The sequence below is a fragment of the Antennarius striatus genome, chromosome 4 (assembly GCF_040054535.1).
Source record: "Antennarius striatus isolate MH-2024 chromosome 4, ASM4005453v1, whole genome shotgun sequence".
Lineage (NCBI taxonomy): Eukaryota > Metazoa > Chordata > Actinopteri > Lophiiformes > Antennariidae > Antennarius > Antennarius striatus.
Window position 1 is genome coordinate 8,308,998 of NC_090779.1, and position 11,887 is coordinate 8,320,884.

At 41.3% G+C, this 11,887-nt stretch overlaps 1 protein-coding gene across 1 annotated transcript; it reads right to left on the minus strand.

Moving 5' to 3' along the window:
• Positions 1–691: 691 nt before the first annotated feature.
• pnpla2 (patatin-like phospholipase domain containing 2) lies at positions 692–7,341 on the minus strand. The gene is given in 10 exon segments (XM_068313893.1): positions 692–1,754; positions 1,756–1,957; positions 2,990–3,112; positions 3,369–3,501; positions 3,977–4,177; positions 4,290–4,350; positions 4,488–4,697; positions 5,810–5,875; positions 6,064–6,296; positions 6,900–7,341. Coding segments are annotated over 10 exon segments (1,641 nt in total). The 5' UTR covers positions 7,087–7,341; the 3' UTR covers positions 692–1,529.
• Between the last annotated feature and the right edge of the window lie 4,546 nt (positions 7,342–11,887).

Here is an 11,887-nt window from a genome sequence, read left to right on the forward strand (position 1 = left end):
ATAGAGGGAACTTCTTGGAATCTTATTGTCAGTTACATCCCAGTGGTTTGACAAATTGCTTTGAAAAAGAGGAAGACTGTTGCCTATACCACGGAAGAAATCATCCCATTTTGGACAGGATCCAGATAAAAGCTGAATCCATTCATTTATTTCACTAACTTCACCGTCTGATTGTGAGATCACTGTAAATCTGGGTTCCTTTAATAAGAACCCTGAGGTCAGTGGCCCATCTTGTTGAAATTTGGATTAGGTTTTTACTCAGCTAAGGACTGTTGTGGTTTAGCAGAGGAATTCACACTATTGAGAACCTTTTCAGATTTATAAAGGAACTTAAATTATAAATCAAACAAAACTAAAACTACAGGTCTGCCTCTAAGTGATTATATATGTTAAAAAAATTGGTTTTTCAACTTGTTGACTATTTATGTTTATCTTAAGTGTCAAACTGCATTCTGCAGTAAAAAAGAGCAATGGTGTCGTATTTGTTTTTGCTCACGAATGAGGAATCGACATATTATTTTTCTTCTGGCTGGGATCATCTGGAAGCCTCCTGAGGCCGTCTTTCAGGTCTATCTAGTTTGCTGCTAGTGTCCTGTTCTCTCTTGTATGTGTGCAACTTCTGTGTTAATGTGAGGACAATGGTTAAATGACCACTGGTGTCCACACTGATGATGAAGCACTCATAGCACCGTTAATGTTAAACAACGTCAGTTTATTTTTTATCACAAATATTCCCTGAAACATCAACAATGTATTCAAGTAATTATTATTAAATATTTCAATGAGCATAAAAGCATAAAAGCTGTGGTTCAACCACAGTCTCTAGTGGAACACAGTGTAAGAGAAGTATTACTAAAGAAAGTCACACGACATCACATAGTGACATCAGATGAGAAAGTGCAATTAAGGTTAAACCAATTTACTGACGAAAAACATATTTTTGATTCACCGACTTACGGACAAAGCTGTGAAATGTTTAATGTCACATAAAAATTTTTGCTAACAAGACACAACACGATTCATGTTAAAATCTAATCTAAATGAGCTGTGACCTGCATGTCACTTAAATGAAGAGATAAAGGGTTTTATGATTGAGAAAACAAAGACAACCAGTCTTAACATTTTCACATAAATAATTGGAAAGGCAAAAGAAGAATTTAAAAGAAACAACTGTGACAACTGTGTTTTTCTAACAATACTGCATTGAAGCTTGCATCAGAGATATAGAGTAAATAAACTGGTGCCTCCACTGTTTGCCCTTGTTCAGTCCGTCTCTTCCACCACAGTTTTGAGCTGCTAACCAGATGCAGCAGGAACACTATGCTTAACTCCTGGTCTGACCTCATTCCACCAGAAGCATAAACAGTACCCTACACAACCAGACTGCTTGAAGAGTGCATTTTTGTTGTTGTAACGTCCTGTAATTCAAGTTTGTACAAGACTGCTTGAGTTCTTGTGCCAAGTTTGAATGTACGCTCATAAACCTAAAGACAAACTCCATCTGTGGGATTGCTTTGTAATACTGTTGTTCAAGACTGAAAATATTTAAATACAAGGTATGAAATCTGATTTACTTTAAAAATATGCTCCTGGATCTCGAATAAGAAAGTCAAAAACTGCACCTGCAGCGAAAACCAGTTTGAGGCTCTGAGCAGCTGCTGATTCTCCATCGGCAGCAGGTGGAATATGAAGAAGACCTCTTTGCACTGAGAGGCCTTAGAGAAGACGGATGGAGGGCTCTTGTCTGGTGACATCCGGTTTAGATTCAAAGGAGCCTTGCAGGTCCATGTTGATACACAGCACGCCAGACAACAGCTGCTTCTTGTACTGGTCCAGACGCATGAAGACATCCAGGACCAGAGAGTTGCTCCCATTCACCCATGCAGGAAGCAGGCTGTTGGGTCTGATCTGAGATGGGAGGGACTGATAGTGGTGCAGCTCCAGCTGACAGGAGAATCTGAAGTAACCGTTGACAGCATATGCTTGTGTGAGAGATGTTGACAGATAGAAGAGTATAAACTTGCTTTTATTAAATGGTTATAATGTATGTGTTTGACGCTGGAAGCGATGGGGCGACTGTAAGCCATTGTCTGATTTTGCAGATGTTCCATGGGCTTTACTCAGTCTGTAGCTAACTGTTTAGCTGTCGGTCCTGCCGTTTGAATGTTTTGGTTGTCACAACTTCCAAATGGCCTTTTTAATAGTGCAAACACATAACAGCAGACAGCCATATTTAGCAACTGTCTGATGGAATTTACTTTAGATATTAATATGATGAATCTCGGAAGTCAGTAGAGACTAACGACCAAATCCGGACTGGATAATGGAGCTGTAAATGGCCAGAAGGATTTATTATTATGAGGTCTTGTTTCTGATGAATTTGTAAAAAAGGACTTCTTGCTGACAAGTTTGCCTTTATAACTTTAAAGGATCAGTTCACTCAAAAATGGAATGAGGTGTGAAGTGTCTGGACATTTTTTGGAGCTTCACAGCAAAACAATGCTGCAGTGTTCTCTCGTCAATTGAAGAAGAGAGGGACGTAATTTATAATTAAGAATGAGTTGAATAAGATTAAATAGCTCCATACAGTTTGTCCTCCATAACATGAATGTCCAGATGCCTGACATTCTAAACTGCATTGAAGAGTTTCTTTTCACTAAGAAATTGCTTCACTGTGAAGTTGATGAAAATCTTTATGGACTTTACTTCCCCTGATGTTCCATGAAAAATTACGTATAACAACGAATGGACTGTAATTATTGGGTGGACGGCTGAATCAAATGGTGACGCTTAACGTTCACACGTTGTTTCTGCTGCCACCAAGTGCTCAAACATTTAGGTGTAGATTTATCCAGGTGAAAAATCAGCCGTATTCACAAACAAGATAGCACGTGGAAACTCAAGAGGAATGCCTGGATGTTAAAAGTTACCTTTTGAAGGATGTGTGTAGGTACTGTCTTCGTGAATATAAAGCGGAGATGTCACCTACCTTGCAGATACATGCTGGGAAATGCTTCTGGAGGCCTGACGAAGAATGTACTGTAAGACTTTTAATATCTGCTCTCGAATCCACCCCACATCCTCTTGCACATCTGGTAGCCACTCCAGAAGTCTACACGTGGGATAAATAGCTGTAAGGTCAGTATTTATATATGCAATTTAAATGTTTTTTATGACTAACAGTGTCAATCCTTCAGGATCATCATTTTCATTTCTCATAAAGAACCTTCCAAAAAAATACTTGTCAAATAAGCGCAACTACTTTTGTTTCGCACAACTGTACATAAGACCTGAGTAGAAATCCAGAGGCAGTACTGCTGTAATATTTTGAGAACTGCTTGGACATCATGGAAGTAAATCTACGTTACCTGAGTGTCAAGACCATAGCAGACTCCAGAGGTAACGTGTAAGGGAGCATCAGGACCGACGCCATCCTGACAGGCAACATGTTACTCAGCGACTGCACCAGACTCCTCCTCTCCATGCAGGCCTCAACTAGAGCTGCAGAGGGACACAAGAAGAATTAACCAGGATTAGTCACAGAGTTAACCTGCTGCTAAACAGGAGAGACATGTTACAGCATGACAAATAAGAAATGTATGAAACAGTTGTGCTTGTAAACAGGTACAGCAATGGTTCCTTACACTGATGTTCGATTCCAGTACATGCTAGAAATATGTTAGCACTAAGCAAAGTACATGTAACTGACAGCACATGGCATTGCTGCAACTGGATCAGGGATCTTATTTTGAAAGGTTCAAATAAACTGAAAAACAAAGCTTTGCCATTGCCAAATATCCTACAACTTCAAATAATATGCCTTCAGGGCCACAAAGTCAAAAAATAAACCTTTGCTCATGAAAATCAGATGTTCTCGACATACAAAATTTTGACAGAACATTTATAATAGGCCAGATGTGAAGCAGCAACAGTTCCTTTTTATTGCAATTCTTGTAATTTGTTCTAAATATATTACCTTTGTGCAGCTCCGGTGGAAGGTGTTCCATGAAATGATCTTCTAATGAGGAACTAGAATGATCACTTCCTGCTTCCTCTTCAGCACGTGCATTTTCCTCCCCTTCATTAATTTTGTCCTCACTGTTTTCCTGATGTTCGGTCTGATTGGTGTTAGCTAGCAGGGGTCTGTCTCTGTGAGGACCGTTGAAATTAAACAATCCTGAAAATAGAAGCAAATGTGCAAGCATAAATTTGATTTTTTAAATTTATTTAGTGAGTTAAATAAATAATTTAACAAAAAGTAAAAGCAAAAACATGTTGGTTTTTTTTACCATTCTTCTTTAGAAAATGCAGAGCATCTTTATATCCCTGTTTACACATGGCATTCATGACCTGCAATCAGGACAAACACATCATTCATCTCTTCGGAGAGGTTATTCCAGTTCATCTGAAAAAAATCAATTGATCTTTCTCATGTTTATGAGTGAGTGTGTGTAGGAGTGTGTTAATGAATTAGGTTGGTTGCCCACCATTGGGTCTGGGGGGAAAAGCGCCTTGGAGACTCGGTAGAGGTTGGTGAGGGTGAACTGGATGCTGGTGTTAGTGAAACGGAGTTCGTGCATGTTGGTCGATGTGTCTCGGGGGCAGATATCACTCTCTCCAGAGAATGGGGACACAGTGATGGTGTTTTTCAGCTCATACTGAGGGAGATTGTCTGAGATCCCTCCATCCACATACCGCTGTAAAATTACAGATCATATTAACAGCAGAATGAGCACAAATTCTTCAAAAAGGAAATTGGGTGAAAAGCCTCCGCAGTCACAAATGTGTGTTTAGCCATCATCACAAAGGATTTGGTAATGATGACATAGTACTCTGTATGCTATTGATTTCTTTTTGTTTTTTATTGAAGTAGGTGAACTATCTGTGACAACAGAAATGAACAGGGTGACATTGGTTCTCTTTCTACTTTCTACTTTTAGCCACTGGGAAGAGGAGAGAGCAGAACAACCTCAAATCCTCTGCCACTGTGGTCACATCTGGCTCTGCTACAATCTGTTAGGTCACAAGCTCTGCACACAAGCACATGTAAGCTCTTAAAGCCATCACACACAGGGAGGGTGGGAGGGTTGCTATTGCTTAACAATATTTCCCAGAAAATCTTTGTCCTAGAAACAAGGCAAGACAAAAAACAGGCTCTAAAACAAGCTCTGCTTTCCCCTCGAACACCAACAAGGGGAATTATTGCTTCCGTAAACATGCCAGGCAGAACAAACACATTCTTGAGGAAGGGAGGGCTTTGTTGGCACCAGGTATAGATAAAGAAAAGTGCCAAACTTAACAACAAAACACAATGACAGGAAATACACCACACGGTCATTAAACCTTTCAAAAAGCAAAGCCTGATGTGCAACTTTCCGTTAAGTTAAAATATGCCTACTACTACTACTATGACTACTGCTACTACTACTACTAATATAATTATTATAAATATAATTAGTATAAATATTTTTTATTCTAATTATTCTAATTTTGACAGTCCTTTGATTTTATCCACAAAGCTGAAAACAATATGGCTTCTTTGAATGGAAAGTACAATAGTCATTTATTTATAAGTATATATATTTGCTGTCTCTACTAATTTCAACCACTTTCACATTGGGGAAATGGTTCACAATATTTTTTTAAAAGATTCAATATCTGGACATGAAATGTGACGAATAGATTGATGGGACTGACAGATCCCATTCCTTGATCTCCCTCCCTCCTTTGTTTGTGAGAGTATATAATTTAACGAAATGGATTACATAAGGACAGAACATGCATGTTAAATATTACTGAATGTACTAACCACTCCTTGCAGTGTGGGAGGAATCAGGCCACTATACACTGGGATGTAGGCACTGCAGACACATGCCTGGTGAATGAAAGAGTTCATGTATTAAAGACTATTGACACTTTGTTAGAGATCAAATTAACATATATTTGTACGAAATTAAACTTTTCATTATTATCATAATTACAGTTATTATTCTTAGGAGTCCAACGTGACATCCTGCAGTATGTTTTTGCTTATGTACAGACAGACTAAAGGTCAATGCACACCTGTACCAGCTCCTCCTTGTTGTTGAAGTGTGAAACCAGGACATTTTCTCCATCGGTCACTCGGGTGAGGGAGATTCCCAGCCGCCCGTTGGCTTGTTGGTAGCAATCAGATGGCAGGGTACGCCGCAGCATGTGGCGCATGATCTTCACCAGGTTAAAGGAGGGATGCATCGGTCCGAGGAACCTCTTCCTTGCTTCTTTGGCAACGTCGATAATACTTGCCCCAGTCTGTCCTATGAACACAAAAGGGCACTGTCTGTTTAACTGAATGGGTATACATCTCCAATGAAAGGATACTCTGTGTAAAGAATAATTCCTGACAAAATTAGTAATTGCAGTTTCACTTAGAAGATACACTGATCAGAAATTTAACTCAAATACATTTGTCATAGCCAAAAAGTGTTATCAGTGATTATTTTATAGAACAGTATAAAAATGATATATAAGGAAAATATATACAATAATATTATTTTCCTCATCCTTTGACCATTTATAGCTGTCTTTGGGATATTTTATGCTGAAAAGATGTTTAACACGCTTAAAATAGACATGCATTAGTCGGTACTGTATCGTGTATTATTAATTTAAAACAGAATAAGGACGCCATACCTCTTATTTACTAGTGGTATAAACTAAATAATTTACACAATAATGGCGACTAGTTTCAATATGACTGGTTATAGCTGATGCATTCTACTCAACTTCAATTCTTAAAGCAAAATATTACTTATAACGTATTTACAGAGTCCTGTAATCTGAGTATTTATGATGCTGGTAACATTTTCAAAATGAACACAGTCCACGGTCCACGGCGTCCACACCCTGACCTCACTTACCGAGGCAGACCCCGGTGACCAGGGCCGTGGCTGTGAGCGCTCCAGCTGACGCGCCATAGATGTGCTTCGCGTTCACCACCAAGAACGGAGCTTGTTCCAGCAAACAGCTGGCTACACCAACGTGGTACACACCGAGGAACCCACAGCCGGCAAAAGAGATGTTCCACGGCGAGTCCAGGGGAAACATGCCGCTGGCGGTGGCGCAAAGTCAACAGCGAGCCGTCAAAATAACCCCAGGTCTGCTGAACGCGCGCAATGGTCTGTCAGCGGTTTGTTTTTTACATGCTGTTCTCCATATAATGCACTTAACCAAACAAATGTCAGCTTTTAGTTTAAAAATAATTTAACTTCAGGGAACAAATATGTTTCCTAGAGAGATAGTTCAACCCGCTAAGGTTGTTAGTTGTAATTGGACTCAGCCCTGGGTTGGGAAAAGGTCGCTTTCGACGAACCACGGGGACTTGTTTTCATTTCACCTTCAATGTTTGGGAGGAGGGCGACGTTGTCCAATCACAATCGAGAACGAGCAGGAAGTTGACCAATCATAATAGAAATAGTCGACTGGGTGACCAATCACAAACTATGCGCTGAGGCAGCCGTGGGTTTATTGAGCAGGTACTTCATCCTGTATCCTGCCCACTGAGTAATAAGCGCTGACGAGTTTAATCATTTACGTGTTCACACTGTCATCATTACAAAAACAAATAAACAAACAAGAAAACTGAAATATAGTAGACATTTTTTGTCATAAATGATAACACAAGGGTCAATGTGCATTGTTTTATATCTGTGCAATATTATCAACATATAGTTTTAAAACAAACTTGACATTGAGCACTGACTGGATATTCTGAATATCAGAAAAATATCACATGCTTGAAAAGTTATAGGTATTGGTTCAAGTAGAAATGGTCCTAAAGAGGAAGTTCGCATTAGACTTGTTCAAAACATCCGCTTTACGAAATAGTAAGCAGAAATGACGTAATCATCAAATTTGCATTTTGAGCACATTCAGCTGAACAACTACCTTGAATAAACCTTTCGCTGAATTAAGCTTGCAAAGGGAAATGCCAATGTCCAGACTCTGTTTGGTACACGGTTCCATAGAAATGACCTGTTGTGAAATCTGGGGGTAGTTGTGTACTGCTGCAGACTCAGGCTGCTCGGCCAGTCATTAAAATCACAGATTACAGGACTGTAATAATGCACTGTTTGAAGAGTGCATGAGCTGCATCACATTAAGTGATCCTGAGTTAGATTTGTGTTATACTAACATGACACCAACTCTAAACATCCTCAAGGTTCCATATTCAAACTGACTCAACCTGGTAGCAGAATTAGTCTGAGGTGAAGCAGTCAGCTGGCATTGGGAGAGTAAGAACAACAAAGATAGATAGATAGATAGATAGATAGATAGATAGATAGATAGATAGATAGATAGATAGATAGATAGATAGATAGATAGATAGATAGATAGATAGATAGATAGATAGATAGATAGATAGATAGATAGATAGATAGATAGATAGATACTTTAATGATCCCATGGGAAATTCAGGTGACATCTGCTCACAAGAGATACAATAAATACACATAACAATGACAGAGAGAAATGGCACAGCCAAAAGATGTTGTATAAATTACATTATTTACATACTGTTTACATAATTATAACAACAGGAAACAGAAGTACCTAGAATAAAAGGAAGCATAGGGACATGAGAGAAGAAGGAAGCATTGGGTGTAGATGATGTGTGATCAGAAGCAGAAACACGTGGATGTACCGAGCTGTAACCTGACACTAAGGACCCCCACAAAGTGTCCCACAGTGCATCCACAGTGCGTCCCAGGCCCCCCTCGTCTATCCCTTCTCAGCCAACCTTGATGACCCTGCGGCTTCGGCCCCCCTCCTTCTGAGAGAGTGGTTGTGCCCTCTGATGGTACGAGGCACGAAGAAGGTCCTGAGTCTCTCAGTGGAGGAGCTTGGTGACAGCAGTCTGCCACTGAAGAGCTCCTCTGCTGGGTGAAGGTGGTGTGCAAGGGGTGGGTGGTGTTACCCAGGATCGATCTAAACCTGGACATAGTTCTCCTCTCTAGAACAGTCTGTATTGAGTCCAGATCCTGACCGATCACAGAACCAGCCCTCCGGATGAGCCTGTCGAGTCTCTCTGTGTCCCGTTTCCTTGCACTACCATCCCAACACACAATAGCGTAGGACAGCACATTGGACACAATGTACTGGTAAAACAGTCTGAGCAGATTAGAGCTGATGTTGAAGGAGGCCAGCCTCCTTAGGAAGTACAACCTACTCTGACCCTTCTTATATACACAGTCCAGGTTGTGCGACCAGTCCAGTCTACTGTCCAGCTGCAGCCCCAGGTACTTATAAGTCCCCACTACCTCCACCTCCTTACCACCGATGACTACTGGCTGTGGGGAGGGTGGTGCCCGCCGGAAATCCAGCACCATCTCCTTGGTTTTGGAGATGTTTAGCTTCTCAAATACACAAATTTGAAAGGAATGTTCAAGTTTTAAATGATAGCCAAACGTTAACACATTTTAAGTTTTATTGTTAAATTATGTTTTAAGATTTTTGCTGTTCAGGCTTATGTACAAGAAATTCATTGAATTCACCAGAGCAGTCATGATGGCTGAGCTCCAAGATAAGTGGTTCAAAAGGTAGTCTGACAGGATGTTTACAGCTGCATAGGAAGGTTTTCAGAGAAAACATTTGTTCAAGTGCTCATGTAGTACTTTACCACCCTGGACAAAATACCACATGTTCTTCGAATGTTGTTTTTTTCCCCCAAATTTTGATCCTTATACTTGCACAACCAAAAGCACAAAACCAATGTTTTAGTTGTGCTGGAACAACACATACAAATAAAAATAAAATACTGTAATTTTCCAATTAAATTTTCTATACAGAATAGTTCTGTTTCTACTGATGGGTCATTAATAGGTCAGGAATGGATTACGATACGCAAAAACCAAAAAACTCATTTTAGTACAATTTAAATAAAAGGTCTTCCACAACAAACTATCTGAAATAAACAACTGTATTTCCTATTACTTCAACCCAAAGCAAAATATTTCATTTTAAGATTAGAAAAGAAACGGTCTGATCTTGAAATGATCATTTATTATAGTTTAAAAATGAATCACAAATTTTAATTCTTTAAGGATCTTTTAAAAATAAATGTCTAGTGGATTAAATTCACAAATGTGCATGCCAATGGTGGCCATTTGAAAATAAATATGTTAAATATAACGTCTGACCTTGTGTTTTGGACACTCGGGTGAAGAGAGGGGCAGAGCTGTCAACTCTGGCACTGATCACCACCTGGTGGTGAGTTGGGTCCGCTGGCGGAGGAAACCTTTGGATAGACCTGGTAAGCCCAAATGAGTAGTGCAGGTGAACTGGGAACGTCTGCAGGAGGACTCGGTCAGCGAGGCCTTCAATTCACACATCCGAAGGAGCTTCTCGTGCATCCCTGTGGAGGCTGGGGGCATTGAACCTGAATGGTCGATGTTCAAAGCTTCCATTGCTGAAGCTGCAGCTGAGAACTGTGATCTCAAGGTCTTGGGTACTTCAAGGGGCGGTAACCCTTGGGCTTGGGAGTATGCCCATCCAGTCTACATGTGTTTTGTGGACTTGGAGAAGGCGTACAATCAGGTCCCCAGGGATATACTGTGGGAAGTACTGCAGGAGTATGGGGTGAGGGGGCCTCTCCTCAGGGCCATCCAATCCCTGTACACCCAAAGTGAGAGCTGCGTTCGGGTTCTCGGCAGTAAGGCGGACTTGTTCTGAGTAGCTGTTGGCCTTCGCCAGGGCTGCACTTTATCACCAATTCTGTTCGTGATTTTCATGGACAGGATACCGAGGCGTAGTCGTGGTGAGGAGGCTTTACAGTTTGATGGCCTGAGGATTGCATCGCTGCTTTTTGTAGATGATGTGGTCCTGTTTGCATCATCGGCCTGTGACCTGCAGCGCTCACTGGTCCGGTTTGCAGTCGAGTGTGAAGCGGTGGGGATGAGGATTAGCACCTCCAAATCTGAGGCCATGGTCCTCAGCAGGAAACCGGTGGACTGCCTTCTCTGAGTGGGGAATGAGGTCCTTCCACAAGTGAAGGAGTTTAAGTATCTTGGGGTCCTGTTCACGAGTGAGGGAACAATGGAACATGAGATTGGACGGAGAATTGGGGCAGCAGGAGCGGTATTGTAGTCGCTTTACCGCACTGTTGTCACAAAGAGGGAGCTAAGCCAAGAGGCAAAGCTCTCCATCTACCGTTCGATCTTCGTTCCTACCCTCACCTATGGTCATGAGCAATGGTTCATGACCGAAAGAACGAGATCGCGGATACAAGTGGCTGAAATGGGCTTTCTCAGGCGGATAGCTGGTGTCTCCCTTAGAGATAGGGTGAGAAACACTGCTGTTTTCTCGAGGGGCTCAGAGTAGAGTTGCTGCTCCTTCGCGTGGAAAGGAGTCAGATGAGACGGTTTGGGCATCTAGTGCGGATGCCTCCGGGACGCTTCCCTAGGGAGGTGTTTCTGGCACGTCCAGCTGGGAGGAGACCTCGGGGCAGACCCAGGACTAGGTGGAGGGATTATATCTCGACACTGGCCTGGGAACGCCTTGGGATCCCCCAGTCAGAGCTGGTGGATGTGGCCGGGGAAAGGGAAGTTTGGGGCTCCCTGTTGAAGCTGCTGCCCCCGCGACCCGACTACGGATAAGCGGTGGAAGATGGATGGATGGAAATATAATGTTCATTTATTAGTGGATCAATGTTTTAGTGAAAGGAGCAAAGCAAGCATTATTAAATCTAGGCTATTGGTCTTGATGGGTTGTAAAAATAATTTGGAATCTAGATTATTATTTTAGCGTGAGCCAAGAGAAAGTATTTCTTGTCAGCTCGTTGTCTTTTAGTTTTAATGAGTGTTTATCGATACAGAACACCAAAATGTCCAACACAACAGCGCCGACTGTT